Below are 19198 nucleotides of genomic sequence, written 5' to 3' on the forward strand. Positions count from 1 at the left end.
GAGAGCAGCTGATTGCATGCATTTAACAGCCGCTATTCTGCTCCAGCTCCTGCCCACCCGCCTGAAGCCAGAGTCGGGTCCCCGGCTGCTCGGCTCCGCTCCTCTGCAGGGCTGCGCAGCTCCTGACTGACAGAGAGATGAGGGGTGGGGACGCAGGGTGGGGTCACAAGCAGGGAGAGGCGGAGGAGGAAAAGGCAGAGAGAGAGAGCCCAGCCCTTGAATACACGGCAACAACAAGCCGACAGAGAGGGAGAGACACAGAGAGACTTGCCGATATTTGGGGGGAGCTCAGGGAGCCTTCGACGCTGCGGATATGAACTGAATAGACACACTGGAAGAGGCAGGGATCGTGCTCTTATATCCCGAAAAAATTACTGTAAAGGTGGAAAACTAGCCCCCCAAACCCTCTGCTCTCCCTGACAGTTCTTATTCAGATAGTGCTACACCCAAAGCCCCGACCGACCCCCTCCTGCTCCTGCTGCTCCACCCCTCCGCCGCTGCACCGCTCCGGCAACCGAGATGCACACGGAGACCCGTAACAAGAAAGTAAGTGCACGTTATTGGCTTTGCCCTGCTCAGTGGCGGAAAGAGACATTTACCTGTGTGGGTGATCTGCCTGTACACAAGCAGAGCTGACATTGTCAGCTGAACATGTGACAGATATGGATGTCAGTGAGACCTGTGCGTCTGTATCAGACAAGTGCATCTCTACAAATAAGGCAGCTGATTTTGCAAATAAGTAGATGAGTTTTGTAACAGCGACCTCATTGCATGGCAAGAGCATCACACTGGGAGCACTGTCATGTCACGGAAGCCTCTGCGCCTCCTCTATATCTGGCTTTCTTCCTCTCTCTCGCGCGCTCTCTCGCTCTCTCTCTCTCTCTGTGATAGTAGTTCAGGTTCAATTTGAAATGCTCTGTGATCTCAGGGAGGCAGGAAGGAAACGGAAGGCAGCAACTGCAGCTTGTAGGACACCATCTTAGCTTTTAAAGGGCCAGCAGCCTTTTTCCAAACAGAAACACACAGCTCTCGGAAGCAGCCAGGTGCACTGCTTCCACTTACATGCACAGGCCCAGCTCCTGAATTGTAGAAATGACACCTGCTTAAACAAAAGACTCTCAAATTAAGTTAAACTTGGTGCGTTAGCGCAGAGATAGGATGCAGGGATGGAAGCATCTGTTTGTGTGATGGTTTGAAATCTGCCTCTGGGATAAAATAAGTGTTTTTCATTCATTTCATTTAGAGGGAGAAGATGAAGACAGTGGTGCACATTGTGGGTTTGTGGCTTCAAAGAAGCTGTGACTGTATGAAATTTTAATAAAAACAGAATTCAGTGTTTTTCATATCTAATCAACACATATTTTATACCCAGTAGAACATAAAAAAACATATCAGGTGTTGAAAGTGAGACATTTTACCATTTTGTGGAAAATATGAGCTGGTTGTGAATCTGACGGCAACAACACGCCTGTAAAAAGTTGGAACAGGAGCAACAAAAGGCTGGAAAAGTAATTGGTACAAATAAAAAATAACTGGAGGAACATTTGACTACTGAAGAGGTTATTTGGTAACAGGTCAGTAACATAAAGGAGCATTTCAGAGAGGCAGAGTCTCTCAGATGTAAAGATGGGGAGAGGTTCACCAGTCTCTGACAATCTGGCTCTAAACTTGAGGCAGAATTTTAGAAAAATGCTTCATAACACGGCAACGATTTAGCATGAAATTTAATTACATTGAAATTTCAGACCATCATTTTAAACAGTTAATGAAGTTTGTGTAACACAGCTTTAAGGGTGACTGGAGGGTAGGTGTTTTATGTTTCAAGTATGAACATAAAAAATACTATCTCAAAGTAAAACGAGAAAAGTTGCAAACCCTGATTCTGAAATGGTTGGGACTGTAAACAAAAACATGATGCAATAATTTACAAATTTCATAAACCCGTATTTTATTTCCAATAGAACATAAAAAAACATATCAGATGTTGAAACTGAGACATTTCACCATTTCATGGAAAATATGAGCTCATTTTGAGTCTGATGGCAGCAGCACGTCTGTAAAAAGTAGTTCCAGGATGATGTTTAGCATGGTGTAGCATCCCCTCTTCTTTTAATAGCTGTCTGGAAACGTCTGGGAAGCGATGAGACCAGTTACTGGAGTTTTAGAAGAGGAATGTTGTCCCATGGACTGCAGACAGGCCAGTTCAGAGGACCAGGTGCCATAAACTCATTTGGCAAAGTCAGGAACACGGAGTATAAACTGAACTGACCTTTTTTCCTTATGCTTTTATTGTTATTAAATTTATTTTATTAAATGTGACAAGGTTAACTAGTAACTAGCAGCTGGTTATAAGACGTTGATGCAAGTAAAGGTGTATTGAGAAGTCATAAAGGAAGCTGTAGATAGCCTGTATGATCACTAAAGCTGAGAATAACTTGTTTTGAATTGCACAAATGTGTTTATCATGGCTGCCTCACGTATTTTGCGTTTGAAGTGTTGTTTGTGCACATCCTCAGAAATCAACGGTTTGCAAGCTGCAACATGTGAGTAACCAGTAGGGGGCAGTGTAGAGACCAGTTGACCAGTTGTATGGCCTCAGGGTCGATAATGGTAAAAATGATGGAAGGTTTTGAAGACCAGACATGGTATGCTTGGTTTAAGGTTCTTAAATACTATCTAAACATTTTATTTGGGTCAAAGGAAAGTTATTTACCCAGGTGTTGGTGGAAATGCACCAAGGTTTTTTAAAATCCTGGGTAAATGAAGAAAAGTTTCTGTGGTGGTAAAGGGGCTAAAGATACCGCTGCTGCTGTTTATTATGCTGTGACCTCAAAAATAACCAAACACAAACCACCTCTATTGTCACCATGTTTATTGTTTTGTTTACACCCTACAAATTTAGCAACTCTATCTGGTCTGAGTTCTCCGATGCGCCCCCTAGTGGAATCCTGTGGTAAGAAGCGAAGTATAGCCCTGTTTCTACCAACAGGTCCGGCTCGTTTCTGCAGGAAGAAACCGGGAGGGGTGCCAGACATCTGATCCGAGCCGCCCTACTTTTCTGGGACCCTTCCATTGGCGTTCCATTCTTACGAATCCAAAATACGCACAAATATTCAGTTCAGATGTGTTCATTCCTGTCAAACCCAGGTTGAGTTTTCTGATGTGACTTCATTTCAGTTTCAAGAAGTGTTTAATTATTTTTTATTATTGTCAGAGGACACTTATGATAACTTCACCGGTATTTGTTTGTCATTCAGTGGAACTGACACCAGACTGTAACATTAAATGATAACTATGCTAAGGAGAACTAAGGCAGGTGGAGGGAAATAAACTAACATTTCTCAGTGATGGAGTTGCTGTGGAAGTTGAAGTAAACTTTGTTCTGGGTCTTTCCACTGACTGAAATCATATATTGAACAGGAAGTTTTGAGTTATCTCACTTTAACAGGCATGTGTTGTTTTTAACATCAACATGTAATAAGGTAACAACTTTTTTTTTTTTTAATACAAAGCTTCTGTGTCCCAGCTTTGCTTCCAGTTAAATGTTAATAGTGACACAGGATACAGTAGCTGTACCCTGCTCGAATATCTGTTTAGTAAAATCTGTATGAATAGTCAAAGTACTTTGGACTCCAGGGCAAACATGTGACTACTTTGCTCAATGAAGGCCTTTTAACACAAAATGGAAACCAATAGATCTGCCTGTAGCCTTGTGACTGAAGAAGACTGCACTTTAAGAATTTGGAAAGAAGTTTTCTGTCTGCAACAAGCCAAGCAAGGTGTTTTGTTGTTGACAATTCTAATTAGCCTCAAATAAATTCATTAAACAGGGAGGGATGTTAATGATCTGTGGTACATTTCACTACCTCTGGAAATGCGTATGAACAGCATGTGAGTCACAAGCACTTAATTTACCAAATACACTTAATCTGCAGGAACTTTCAGCCACTGTTGCACTTCAGCAGGTTAGAAATGTGCAAATGGAGCACTTGGATAAGTGCAGCTATGTTCTTTTACTTGTGCCACAAGTTGATACTTGAGGCTAAAACATGATGAAAACTAAAGTTCAAAGCAGTGCAGTTAGAAACAGCGTTATTCTTCCGTCAGGCGAAGCCTGAAAAGAACTCTGGATGTTTGTTTTTCCGCTTATTAGCAGCAGTGCAGAGACTTTATCTTTGTAGGTCAAAGTTTATGACTTTCTTTGCATTTCATCTTCACACACCAGATCTGGATGTGCCCTGTGAGGTTATCGCTGGAGCTTTTCTGTACTTTTATGAGGTTTGCTTGGTAATGGAGAGGTATTTTGGACTAAATACAATGCCGATCCACACATTTCTGGTTATTTTGTTCCAAACAAACCAGAAAATATAACTCCTCACATTCTGTGTGGTAGGGTGAGGCATACAGAGATGTTTGGATATTTTTTTTTTAAATTTGTGGACTTTCTTGCTCAGTATTCAGTATTTTTTCTTATTTTCTGTATTTATACTCTCACCGCTCACCTAGATAATAGTTTTTGACACGTGGGAGAAGAAATTGATTTCCTGTCATCATTGTCCCAGCTGTTTGTTATTGGACCTGTAGGTAACTGATAGCAGCGTAGTGATCCTGCATGACTGAGCATGCGCCGTGGTTTCTACACAGAAGGTGTGGAGCAGCTGTGATGTAGATGTGAGAACAGGAGCAACCAATCGGTCCTTGGCTGGGCTTCAGCAGTCAGCAGTGAATACAAAGTCTGCTTTTGTGTGTGTGTGTGTGTTTGTGTGTGTGTGTGTATGAGAGAGAGAGAGAGAGAGAGAGAGAGAGAGAGAGAGACAGAAAAAGGGAAGTGATGCCACATGGGAGGTATTGATTAATTATGCTGAACAAAGCTTGATTATGGAGATTGTTGTGTCATCCACGTTGACACATGCAGTCAGAGCTCTAAATGAACTTTTTTGACCAGCAGCCAATGTGGTTGGTAGATTCCTAAAGTTACTAGCCAATCAGAATTTCCACTGGACTGATTTTTTTTTTTTCGTCCATTTTCTGCTGCTTATCTGGAGTCGGGTCGCGGGGGCAGGTACCGAAGTAGGGAAGTTGTAGTCTGATGTAGTCCGCCCCACATGTCCTGGGTCTTCCCCGGGGCCTCCTCCCGGTGGGACGTGCCCGGAACACCTCACCAAGGAGGTGTCCAGGAGGCATCCTGACCAGATGCCCGAGCCACCTCATCTGGCTCCTCTGGAGTAGCGGCTCCACTCTGAACCCCTCCCAGATCACCGAGCTTCTCACCCTATCTCTGAGGGAGAGCCTGGCCATCCGGCGGAGAAAACCCCCTTTTTTTCCATAAAAAATAATCCAGATTAAAAGTGCAATTAAATGCCTTTAATTATTCTTTAAATAGTTTTTTTGTACTCTTTTTATGAAAATGCTAAACAACACTAAGAAGATTCTCTTAATGTTCTCTCTTCCAGCAAGACTCAAAGTAACTTACTAACCAGTTACTAACCAGTTACTAACCAACCTAGTAGTTTCTTTTAAATTTCTTTTCTCATTCATTTACATTTTGCTCATGAATGACACCACACAGGCTGAAGTAACCACACAGCCAATGGTCGTACGATGCATGATGGAATAATGTTGATGGGAAAGGTGGTGATTTGCTTTGTGTTCGGAGGTCTGGCTCTTCTCAAAGATTTAGCCCCCTTAGAAGAGTACACTTTCCTAGCTCCATAATGGTTCTACATTTAATATCACTCAGAGCTTTTAGCCTAATTTAGCAATTACAAATGGTTCATGTGATAGTAAGCATTTCTTTTGTGTGTGTGTGTTTACATAAAAAACATTATTTGAATGGCAAGTTTTATACAGGTTTTGTAATGTGTCATTGTATTTTCATGTGGTGTAGAAAGGCCCAACCAGGGACAGGAGTTGAGAATTAGTTTTGGCTACAAACTCTTTGCATGGCATCAGTTAGAAATGTTTGTGACTATGTCAAATAAATTAAAATCAAATAAAATAGATATTTTATTTAAAAAATTCTGCCCTCATCTTTTCCGTCTATCAGTGAAATTCAACCAGATGCTGATGATTTGTGGGTTTTAGCAAATTTTTTTTCACTTTTTCCTTGATGTGTTTGCATTTAAATGCGGCTTCACTGTTTCCCTTTGTTGCCACTACACTGTCTTCAGAGTGTCTGGCCCCTTCTTTCATTCATGTAATGGTATGATCCAAATTTTTCTAGCATATGATTGGCAGCTTGATGTGTCCATCAAACCTAAGTCCTCCCCCTGACTCCTGAGCAGCAGGAAGCTGAATATTTGATTCTCTCCTCATTCTCTTCAAACATACATCACTGACTGATCACCAGCCAAAGTGGCTGTAAGTTTTTATTTATACCAAAATTAATTTTAAACCACATCTGGCAGGTTGGTAGGTGTAAATTTGAACCCTGAAATGTGAAAATCCTGAAGGTTTTACATAAAAAATGTGAGTGTTAACACAAGCCAAGATGGAAAGACATCAGAAATTGTCCCAGAGAAGCAGCTGTTGCTGCCTAGCTGTCTGAGTAGAGTTATAAAGTCATTTAGAAACTATAATAATAGAGATATAATGATCTTAAAATTTTTAATTACTTGTATTTATGACAAATAATGATGTTATCGTGGATCACTCATTGTGGATTTATCATATAGAGTCTCTGAATAAACACTATGTTGTGTAGCTGGATAGTAAACCTCCTGGATCGCATATAAATGCCTGGATAACGTCCGTAGATCACCTAAAGGGTAAGCTATCCATCACTATCTACACCCCGAAGTTGACAATATAAGCAATAGTTCTCAGTGATCTGGTGGAGTCTTAAGGGTTAAGGGAGGCAAAGTACACTTAAAATAAAAAAAAAAGGAATAAATAAGTAAATAAAAAGCAAAACAAGACCACAAAGAAGAAGAATGAGGTGTGTGTTGTGTGTCAAAAATGGATTCTTTGAAATGAAGCATCCAGGGATACATTTTTGTAATTTAATGGCACCTGTGACCTGGAGATTAGGAGGATCACGCTTCACTGGCTGAGCTTAGCATGCTCCTAATGAGCATCCTGTATGTGTTCTCCAGGTGGTGTGGAGGTATCCTGGCTAACCCACTCGCTGCACTTTTCCATTTTCTGTTTTATGTGCTGCTCATACTCAGACTAATTCACGATATGGACATCATGGACATCTCAATAAGCTTCAGTTACTCACTCAGTGACATTAAGGGGTTGGAGTTTTAGCCACTTCCTTCTCTACATCCTCATGGATAAACTTGACTCTTCACTGAGGTTAGATGAAATCAGAACTGAGCTTCCATCAGGTAGCTGGGTACATATCTGGTTAGTTGGCCAGCTGGCTGCCTGTCTGGATGTGGGTGAGGCAGAGGAGATAAATAATAGTGAGGGATGGAGTGGGTGCGTTAGTCATCACAGCGGTAATTGCCGGTGGGTGGAGTTTTGGCGGGTTGTTCAGTCACTGAATCAAAGAATTAACGAGAACCAGTTTGGAGGTAAATGTCACCAGACTGGAGACAAACAGCTGTTCAGACATGCACGTTTCCAGGTTTTTTTTTGGTTCATCAAGGAGTTATATTAATCCAAATCATATAATGACCTGTAAAACTTGTAGTTTTAAGCAATTCTAACCAAATATTTTAAGAGGAGGCATTAATACTTCCACTAAAGGACCCATCAAGGAGATGGGACTGTACAGAAATGTTAGATATTTGTGGGGGCATAACAATCTAATGCAATGGATTTACTGATTAATGAGCCAATAACATCGACCCACAATGAACATGGATCCAGTAATCATCTGTCAGATGTTGTTCAGGAAGATCATGTCAAATTGTTTTCATTTTCTTTCTTCTAGCAACCAAAATGTGTTAAAGTGTTAAAGTTAGACCTGGTTATTACAACTTAAGTAGGAAAAATAAGTGGTTTGAGACTCTAAAGAGGAGGAATGTTTACACTATATCCTAATCCCTCCCATCAGAGATGCGAGCAGAGGAGTAGAGGACAGGCATGAGCAGAGAGGAGGTGAGGTGACAGGCATTTAACAACATAAAACATCCTCTCTTCAGAGCTGTCATTTCAAACCAACTTCAATTAAACATGACGTGAGGCACAGCTGTGTCTTCTAAGCATGGTTTGTCTTAAACCGCAGATGTATTTGATGCCTATTGAACACTGGGTCTTCATGTCAGAGTGTGTAATTACTCCACAATGTGGGATAATGGGTCACACTTCTGAATGGGGTGACTTTTTGGTTTGGGCATTTTTCCTCCTGCATCCTTACATCTCTTCCTTGCATCTCTCTCTCTCTGTAACATCTTTAGCAGGAGAAGCTAAGTGAGTGAAAAACCCTGGCTAAATAAAAAGCATTCAGTGTCGGCATCACTGGTGTATGAATGTGGATGAATCAACACATGGTCGTGGTTGGAGAAGCTGTTGGTGCGGATTGGCTGTCATGTTTCTGTCAGTCTGACCTTAAATGAATGAGGAGTGTGTGATTAATGGATACAATGTAAAGCGCCTTGAAAAGGGCTATATAAATTAATCCATTGTTATTATTATCATTATTATTGTGATTATTCATTGTTGAGATGTAAACCCACTGTCCACTTTATCAGGTCCACCTTGCCAGTATGGGGTTGGACCCCTTTATCCTTCAGAACTGCCTTAATTCTGGATGTGATATTTTCATAAAGGTGTTGGAAACATTCCTCAGAGGTTTTGCTCCATATCAACATGGTAGCATCACACAGGTGCTGCATCCATGATGAGAATCTCCCGTTCCACCACATCCCAAAGCTGCTCTACTGAATTGAGATCTGGTGACTGTGGAGGCCGTTGGAGTCCAGGGAACTCATAGTCATGTTCTAGAAAGCAGGTGGAGATGATCTGAGCTTTGTGACATGGTGCATTATCCTGCTGGAAGTAGCATCAGAAGATGCTTCAATGTGGTCATAAAGGGATGGACATGGTCAGCAACAACACTTAGGTAGGCTGTGGTGGTTAAACCATGTCATGGTGGTACTAAGAGGCTCAATGTGGGCCAAGAAAATATCCTCAACACCATTACACCAGCAGCAGTCTGAAGTGTTGGTCCAAGGCAGGATGGATTCATGTTTTCATGATGTTTCCACTAAATTCTGAGCCTAGCATCTGAATGTGGAGCTGAAATAGAGACTCATCAGACCAGCAGCGTTTCTCCATCTTCTATTGTCCAATGTTGATGAGTCTGTATGAATTGTAGCCTCAGTTTCCTGTTCTTAGCTGACAGGAGGCACCTGTAATGCAAAGTGATAGTTATTGAACACATAAGTATAAATATGAATATGTAGTTATTTTGATCAGAAATTGCCCAATGATGAGCTTTGTTTTGGGGTTGGTGTTGGTGTGGGGGGTTTGTAGGATCAGCTTTGCTGGGAGCAGGTCTGGTTATGGCAGACAGCAGAGGGAAGGAAGGATCTGCGGTACCTTTCTGTTGTGAGGGAAGAAGCCTCAACAGCGTATGTAGGTGGCATGTTATCTGCTGTGGTCTTCTGCTGCTGTAGCCTATCTGCTTCCAGGTTGGACGTGTTGTGTGTTCAGAGATGCTGTTCTGCAGACCTTGGTTGGAACCAGTGCTTATCTGACTTCCTGTTGTCTTTCTATCATCTCCAACCAGTCTGCCCATTCTGCTCTGACCTCTGACATCAACAAGACATTCTGGTCCAGACAACTGCTGCTCACTGGATATTTTTAATTTTTTCCAGATCATTATCTGTAAACCCTAGAGATTGTTGTGTGTAAAAATACCAATAGATCAGCAGGTTCTGAAATACTCTAAAACACACATGTTTTGCCAGGTGACTGGCTGATCAGATATTTGTGTATAACATGTACCTGCTTCCTGTAAGAAACACTGAATGAACTGGTTTGTAAGACAACTTTCTTGACTTTTATGTTTCAATTCAGTGTTACACGAAAGCTCTAGTGCACATTTAGCTGTTTTCAGATCACATTTTACAGACACAAACTGAAATTTTGCTTGTGTCTACCAAACCTGGTCCACAGTGATCTGATGCAGTTCAATGCTGCAGCAAAAATGATATTTTGGAAACAACTGATTGAGAAAGAAACAGTTTCTGTTTATAAAAACAGAGATTCCTCTGTCTGATATCAAACCCATCTAACTTCCCTAGGCTGATCCAGATTACCAGCGGCAGTCATAGGGCTTCATCCTTCATATCAATCGCCAATCTTCCTGCTTTTGTGGGTATATGGGAGCTTCACAGCCAGGTTCAAAGGTTTTGGGGGGAGAGAAGTACAGAAAGAGAAGGAGGAAGGTAAGATGTTCAGTCTTCCTCATGTGGGTGTAATCTTTCCAAGAGATGGATGGGGACTTCCTGTTTTACATGAAGGATGCTGTGTGATCTTGATGCTTATTGGTCCACGGTGCAGAGTTCAGGCAGGAGCATTACTTATTTGCTGTAGTGTAGCCTTGCAGCTTCCTGAGGAGGCTTTTCTTGCCCTGGATCCAGCCAAGCAGTGCAGAGCAGGAAGTCAAGTTGTTGATGGTGTCACTGTATCTCTCTCTTATTTTTCTTCTTCTTCTTCTGTGTTTGCTGGGCTGTCTTGTTCAGGCTGGCCTGCCCCAGGGCTTTGGGGCTATTTATAGAGACACAACGCTGTTTATGTGGTGAAGGCAGAGCGAGAAGAGTAGGCTGATTCTTCGTCATGATACCAAAATTCAAACCAAATTCAGTTGTAAAGCCCTTAAAGCTTCACTACAAATACCACAAGAGCCTTGCTAGATCCACCTTGTGACAGCCTTTCCCAAACTCTTCACTACCCCTAAACTGGAAAGCTGAAAAGAAGAAAATCCCTTTTCTTTTTAAGTTAACACAGACAAGTCCAGGCTAACTCCATAGAAACTGTATTTTGGAGTGTATTACATCCTCCTGCTGCATGTGTTGTTTTAAAATGATCCTTTTAGATAAATCCACAGTATCGGAGAGGTACAGTTTTGGTCAGATCAGTAAACAACCAGCAAGAATGGAACAGGGATTCAGTTCCAGTCGTGATTTGACTCAGTTACAGGATGCACAGACTGCCGCAGTACAAGGATAAGAAGCTCACTGCAGCTCTGTCTATTGCAGGCTGTCCTCCTCCTCCCGCTTATTTTCACTACTACACATTTCCACCATCTGGAGGTGACACTGAAATGAATTTGTGCCGACCAAAATGCTGCTTTCACTGACTGGCTAATTAGCGTAACAGAAAAGAATGTGATTCAGAGCTTCTGCCATTGCAGCCTCAGTCAGATAACCTGCTACAAAAGCATTTGAGGTTTTGGAGGAGGATTACTTTGCTTCATTGTTCACCAACGACTGATTTCTCCATCTTCTCCCAGCCGATGCAGGAGTCGTCTTTCTGATCGCTTTTCTCAGTCTTTGACTTTGGAAGATGACTTCGCCGTTCTTAATCCCAGTGTAGGCAACTGAGGATTAATCGCTCATGAGAAGACGGACAATTATTATCTGTAGTCCAAAGTGACTTTTTGAAATAGGTTTTTATTTTCAGCATGAAACAGAAGAAGAAGTTATTGGTCATTTAGAATTGATTAAACAGTTTTTTTGATATGTTTTTTTAATAGGTGAATAAACTCATTTGCATCCTATGAAGTGAGTGCAGACACCAACAGTATATTTTTTCCATAAAACTTATTATATTGCTATATTGCTGATTTCTTCAACACTTTCTCAGGAATGGTAGTGTGTAACTCTGTGGGGTAAATTGTGATGGATATGTAATCCTTTAGGGCAGTGGTTCCCAACTTTTCTTTTCCCTGAGATTCCCCTTCAAGCAACTACCAAAAGCGGTGTTCTCCCACCCGTGCTGGATTTTATGCTTTCATTAGCTGATTCTCACCAGAAACTATTAATTCTGGCTGACGCCTTTCCTTTGATAAAAACCAAAGTTAAGCTAATAACCAACATATAGTCTTATTTTTTTTTTTATTCTTCAAAATCAAGATCAATCATCTGCACTGTGGCATTTCTCAGACATGTCTCGTTAATGAAGTAGTGCTAAATTAGTGTTATCAGGCTCCCAAAACACTGGTTCCATGGGAATGAAACAAATGATAAAATAAAAACTTAAATGAATACACCTTTACTCGTCTCTGTGTGGACATGGCCTTAATTCAGATCACACTAGCTCTGAACAGTCAAAGCGTTGAGAACCCCCTGTGCTCTTTGGGGGGGACCCCCTTTGGGGATCTAGGTACACCAGGGTAGGAACCACTGCTTTAGGGGATCTATGGAAGTTTTCCAGGGTTTTATATCCCACCCACAAGATTTATAATCCGGCCACAAAACGTAATGTCTATTCAGAGGCTCTGTATAGTAAATCCACAATGATAACATTATTGTTTATTACATTTTCATTATAAAAAAAAAGATCAGTATCACCACTATGTTGCTAAGAGACCTCTATTCTGACCTAAAAATTAGGATTAAGCTACTTCCTGTAAAACTTTTCACCACTCAGATGGTTTAAATTGATGGTAATGACCAATCAGGAGCAGCCAAAGATCAACCAGTGAGCAGAAAGTTCTATGTGTGTCTAAAAAGAAGAAAAATAATGCTCCTCTGTGGCTGAAATAAAGCCAAGAAGAAGTTGATGCATGATGGGGCTAAAAAACAGATGAGTTTATTTTGAAACTATTAGTATGCAAATAGTTACATAAATAACTATAACTACCAGAAAAACAGCTGGAGAAAAAGTTTAAATATGTGAATAGTTTCTGTTGTGTGTTTGTTTTAATGCCAATATTTTTCTTCTGAAAGCCAAGACTTGAGAGAATGATGTGCAGATGAGAAACATCTTGGTCACTGTTGATCTGTGTGTTATTTCTGTAAAGTTCTGTTAGTAATAAATTCTGACGACTGATGCTGTCCTGAAATAAATGTCTTGATGTTGACTGGGATTAAAAGGGTTGAGCTTCTGCATGCATTTTTTACAGTAATAAAATAACCAGGGGGACCAAAAATAGCTATAAGTGTCTTGGGGTTTTAAGGGTTCCTCAGAATAAAAGGCTGGTCTGAATGAGTTTCAGAGACACCTAGCTGGTAGCAGTATGGATAAAAGATACCCTGACTCTTCTTGTCATTCTCTGATTTCTCTTTCTTCCTTTCCAGTCTTGAACTGGTCTTTCCATCACCAAGAGGAGAGAGCAGGTGGATGGTGGAGGAATAGGAAGTGATAAAAGGTGGTGGTAAAAAAGGAAGAAAACAAGCTTGTTTACATGCACACCCAAACAAGAACAGCTTGCAGCTTGGTGGCCATCTGTGTTGACTATACATCGAAGTGACAGTTTAACTCAGACTCCCTCAATGTGCTAATCTGTCATCCTTGTATGTTTCATGATTCTGGCATCAACCGAACTTTAGAGTCTGTTCACTCCAAACAAACCTGAGACACATCATTAGCTGACAGGCTGCCTGACGAAGTCACGGCTGGATGGGAAAGAGAGAAAGAACTGTAGAAAAGAAAAAGAACTCTAATCCAACCCCAACACCTGCAGAACCGTGATCCAACTCCATACCATCACTGAACCCTGATCCAACCCCAAAACCTGCAGAACCCTGATCCAACCCCATACCATCACTGAACCCTGATCCAACCCCAACACCTGCAGAACCGTGATCCAACTCCATACCATCACTGAACCCTGATCCAACCCCAAAACCTGCAGAACCCTGATCCAACCCCAAAACCTGCAGAACCGTCATCCAACCCCAAAACCTGCAGAACCGTCATCCAACTCCATACCATCACTAAACCCTGATCCAACCCCAACACCTGCAGAACCGTGATCCAACTCCATACAATCACTGAACCCTGATCCAACCCCAAAACCCGCAGAACCCTGATCCAACCCCATACCGTCACTGAACCCTGATCCAACCCCAAAACCTGCAGAACCGTCATCCAACTCCATACCATCACTAAACCCTGATCCAACCCCAAAACCTGCAGAACCGTGATCCAACTCCATACCATCACTGAACCGTGATCCAACCCCAAAACCTGCAGAACCCTGATCCAACCCCATACCGTCACTGAACCCTGATCCAACCCCAAAACCTGCAGAACCCTGATCCAACCCCAAAACCTGCAGAACCGTGATCTAACTCCATACCATCACTAAACCCTGATCCAACCCCAAAACCTGCAGAACCGTGATCCAACCCCATACCATTACTGAACCCTGATCCAACCCCAAAACCTGCAGAACCGTGATCCAGACCCAAAACCTGCAGAACCCTGATCCAACCCCATACCATCACTGAACCCTGATCCAACCCCAAAACCTGCAGAACCGTGATCCAGACCCAAAACCTGCAGAACCCTGATCCAACCCCATACCGTCACTGAACCCTGATCCAACCCCAAAGCCTGCAGAACCCTGATCCAACCCCAAAACCTGCAGAACCCTGATCCAACCCCATACCGTCACTGAACTGGGCTTTTAGACTTGTTACTGACAACAGTCTGGATGCTCTTTTTGCTCTTTTCTCCATTTCTTCCAACAAATATCTACTGATATGATGATGTAAATTAACAAATGAAATAAAGCTGATTAGACGTAAACTATCTTAGCTGCTTTATTCCAGCATCAACACTGTTAACAGGTCACCATTTCCTTAGAGAAATTAAAGGTTTCATTAACACGACTGGCTGTCTCCGGTCCATTGATGGACTAGTTTAAGTCATTTACCTGCTTCCCATGCTTGTAAATTGAGTAAATATTGAAGTTATTTACTTGTTCATGGTCAAGTTCGCTGACTCAAAGTGTGTGAAAGCCCAAGTTTACAAAGAATTTCCATGGATGAGGAGACTTAAGTATCATATCTTTCACATGCGTTTCGTACTTCATACCAGACTGTCAGTACAACTGATACTGTGGACCCGGGAGTTCACGTGATGTCCTCATAACCAAAAAAAGAAGTCCAGTTTTCTTTAATTCAAGCATTTCAGGTTGAGCTAGATAATTAGCCCATGTTAAATTTGGTATCATATGAATTAGTAGTACTTTACTATGAAGTTTATTCCCAAACAAATCTCAAATAAAATCAGCTAAGTGGATTGTTTTTGTGTTAATGATAGATTTTATATGAATGGAACAGCAGTAGACTGGCAACCTGTCCAAGACATACCCTCCCTCTGGGATAGCTGGATATCTAGAGGGATAGCTGGGTTGAGCCAGCAGGAGGCAGAACACGATGCACATCATTTGCTTTTGAAACCACAGCGTTCTGTTTGCAGCATATTGTGCTGGCCCTGAAGTGGCAGTACATGAGTATTTATTTGGTGCATAGCTCGTTGCTAATTGAATGATTAGCTGCACCTGTGGAAGTATGGTTATAATGTATATGTGGCGAGGCCTTCTGAGGCTTGTTACTCTTACTGATCGTTTTTACCCATAGAGAATGCTTTTGGTACTCTCAATTTAAATGAAATCCCATTCCTAGCTCTTGATTGGTCCCATGTATCTGGAAGAAATTGATAGGAAAGTAAAATATAGGCTTGCATGTTTGTTTAGATTCTCAGAATCTATATCATAGTTGTCATAAGTGCTTAAAGTGAAGATAACTGCACTTCCAAGACTTTTCACAATGGAAAAGGGTTCCACTTTCCTTCTCTTTGATCACTTAGTAATACATACTCTTACCAGCCACTTTATAAGGTCCACCTTCTAGTATGGGGTTGGACCCCCTTTTTCCTTCAGAACTGCCTTAATTCTTGATGTCATAGACTCAACAAGTTGGTGGAAATATTCCTCAGAGGTTTTGCTTCATGTTGACATGACAGCATCGCACAGTTGCTGCAGATTTGTCGGCTGCATCCATGGAGAGAATCTCCCGTTCCACCACATCCCAAAGCTGCTCTACTGGACTGAGATCTGGTGACTGTGGAGGCCGTTGGAGTCCAGTGAACTCATTGTCATGTTCTAGAAAGCAGGTGGAGATGATCTGAGCTTTGTGACATGGTGCATTATCCTGCTGGAAGTAGCATCAGAAGATGCTACACAGTGGTCATAAAGGGATGGACATGGTCAGCAACAATACTCAGGTAGGCAGTTTTGGTTAAACCAGACCAACTTTGGTACTAAGAGGCCCAAAGTGGGCCAAGAAAATATCCCCCACACCATTACACCAGCAGCAGCCTGAAGCGTTGATCCAAGGCAGAATTTGGTTTCCACTAAATTCTGAGCCTAGCATCTGAATGTGGAGCTTAAATGGAGACTCATCAGACCAGCAACGTTTCTCCATCTTCTGTTTCCAGTGTTGGTGAGTCTGTGTGAATTGTAGCCTCAGTTTCCTGTTCTTAGCTGGCAGGAGGCACCTGGTGTGGTCTTCTGCTGCTGTAGCCCATCTGCTTCAAGGTTGGATGTGTTGTGTGTTCAGAGATGTTATTCTGCAGACCTTGGTTGGAACCAGTGCTGATTTAACTTCCTGTTGTCTTTCTATCATCTCCAACCTGTCTGCCCATTCTCCTCTGACCTCTGAACCAGACCATTCTCTATAAACCCTAGAGATGGTTGTGTGTGACAATCCTCATAAATACTCAGACTAACAACCATGTCATGTTCAGTCACTTAAATCCCCTTTTTTCCTCATTCTGATGCTCGGTTTGTACAGCAAGTCACCTTCAGCATGACTACATGCACTGAGTTGCTGCCAAGTGATTGATTGAGTAGACATTTGTGTTAACAAGCAGTTAAACAGGTGGAGCTGATAAAGTGGACGATGTAGGCTTGCAGTAAGGAGGACAGAACGGTAAACATCAACGTGCAAATCTCTACATTTTCTAGATCTTACATTAGGTAGCCAACAAAGTCAGTTTCATTAAAAAAGTAGCCAGATTAGTAAAGAAAAAGCTGAAAACAGATTCGCATGCAGCCCTCCTGGATAAAGTGAAGAAAAGTTCATGTTTCCATGCATGCGTGGCTGTTTAGACAGTAGCTTTTTAACAGCTCCGCTGCTAGCTGACAGGCTAATGGGTTTATCACTGTAGCTAGTGATTTTTGCAGGGTGGTGTCCTGTGCTTGTGTTGTTAATGGAGCTGGGCGTGGTGGCTGTTTGTGGGGCTGACGCCACAAGTCCTCTGGTGTAAACAATGCAAGCCCTAACGGGGAAGAGAGTTTAAGTGCATGTAAAGGTCATAAAACTTCTGGGCTTTCATCATGTAAGCTGCTGACAGCTTTGACAGAACTTTGTGGTATGTTAAAAATTTCTTTCTTTTCCTTCATTAGTCTTATTTGCTTTTGTCTTTCTTTTGGAGTTCATCTCAGTGAAAACCTGTTTTATAATAATTCTAGCCTCCTATTTACTTTTCCTTTCGTTTCACAGCCTAGATAAATACATGCTTCTGTATACTGACAATAGATGTTATCTACTCCAGTTTTTAAGATCCGGGGCAATGTTTGTTATCAGAACAAGAATTTGAGACCCTTAGATCTGTTTTAGGTTCATCAATTTGAGCAATGTTTGGCATGTAAATGCTGCTTTGGTATATCGAAAGTATTCCAATGTGTTGTGGTAAGTTTACTGCCAGCATACTACTCTTCCAAAGAACTCTGACAGTTAATTGTGTGTATTAACACCCACGCCTTTAAACACCTATCATTGATCTGGAGATCATATCAGAGTAAACCTGTCATGTAATTCCATGGAACTGGGCTTGGCTTGACTGACTGCATTTTGAACAGAGAAATGATTGTTGTTGAAAAAGGTGCTGTAGTTTTTTTTTTTTTTTGTTTTTTTTTTGGATAAAATGATTATGCTAATTCATGCTAATTATCATGAGCAACAGTACTTTTCTAGCATGTCTGTGGAATGAAATGAAAGTTAAATGTTTTATCGGATGAAACATGCACAGCTGAGTTGACCTGTGGTTTGAATCTGACCTGGTCTTTTATTCGCACCTCTGTCCTTGTCCCAGTTTACATGCATAGAGTGTATTCAAGTTATTCACTGAATCAATCCCTGCAGGATTTTGGAGCTAAAATTTTTCTGATTCATCATCTGTAGCAGGTCTGTATGTTCTAACCTCCATCATGGTGGTTTGTTTCTCAGAAATTTTCTGGAGGAATTTTGTAGAAAAATGTTTTGAGTTGACGACTTTTGTTTGTCTTTCACCCCAATGTTGCAGAATTAGAAAACAGTTAACCTCCTCAGGGAAAAAGTCAACCACGTTCCTCTGTGGTGGTTTAATTTATCTTCTTCTTCTTTGGGTTGAGCAGATCAGACATATCATATTTCTGCAATGTCACATTTCTTTTGCACATGTCCTGAATTTGCATGAACACCAAAATGCTGTAGAGACTGTGTGGGAAAACTTTCAAGATATTCAGTGACTTCTAGCTTTCTTTTTGGGAAATTGTTGAATTGCTCGGTTTCCTGCACAGACATTGTCTCAGTTAGTATTATCAGATGACGTGATAAGACCGAAGGGACCATCTGAAAATGTGTTGTGTGTCTGTGAGTATATATGTGGACTTAATGGGCTGCTTTCCATTCACATTTTCTAAGTTGTTAAGGAGGTATGTGAATATAAAATTTGGCTACGATATATCATAAAGATTCAGCAGGTAATGATTTGATGTATGACAATATAACAAATTCTGTCACCATTCCGTTGGATTCAGGATCAATAGATGAATATTTTTGGGAAAATCTTTTTTTTAGATATTCTTTGAATATCTATATTTTCCTTATCAGACTCAAATTAGACAGTTTGGTTGTTAGAACAAAGAAAATAGAAATAATTCCCAGTATTCTTTCCAATGAACGTCTGACAGATGATGGAGCCATGATTGCTGATATCTTTAGATTGGATTCATTCCATTGGCACATCGATCATTAAATTTGTGTATTGTTGTATTTTTCCTCCTGGTGGTTTTTGCTACTTTACAATTATTTATATGTACTATTTAATTTAATGTACTATTTAATCCATTTTGGATTTACCATAGAATAAACACTACATTTTATGGCTGGATTATAAACCTCTTGGATTATTTAAATGCCTGGAAAACCTCTGTAGATCACCTAAAGGGTAAGCTATCCATCACAATTCACCCCACAGAGTTACACACTACCGTTCCTGAGAAACTGAGACGCTGGTAACC

At 41.3% G+C, this 19198-nt stretch overlaps 1 protein-coding gene across 2 annotated transcripts in view; it reads left to right on the forward strand.

The window, feature by feature from the left end:
• The first annotated feature begins 170 nt into the window (after nt 1–170).
• Nucleotides 171–19198, forward strand: part of klf8 (Kruppel-like factor 8) — a 79411-nt gene continuing 60383 nt past the window's right edge. Inside the window, exon 1 of one of the 2 annotated variants that reach the window (XM_042007908.1) lies at nt 171–546. In XM_042007908.1, the coding sequence (XP_041863842.1) occupies nt 520–546 (27 nt within the window). In that variant the 5' untranslated portion in view covers nt 171–519. The remainder of the gene's footprint in view (nt 547–19198) is intronic. The other variant, XM_042007907.1, reaches the window with a different exon arrangement.

The sequence above is a fragment of the Melanotaenia boesemani genome, chromosome 15 (assembly GCF_017639745.1).
Source record: "Melanotaenia boesemani isolate fMelBoe1 chromosome 15, fMelBoe1.pri, whole genome shotgun sequence".
Classification (NCBI taxonomy): Eukaryota; Metazoa; Chordata; class Actinopteri; order Atheriniformes; family Melanotaeniidae; genus Melanotaenia; species Melanotaenia boesemani.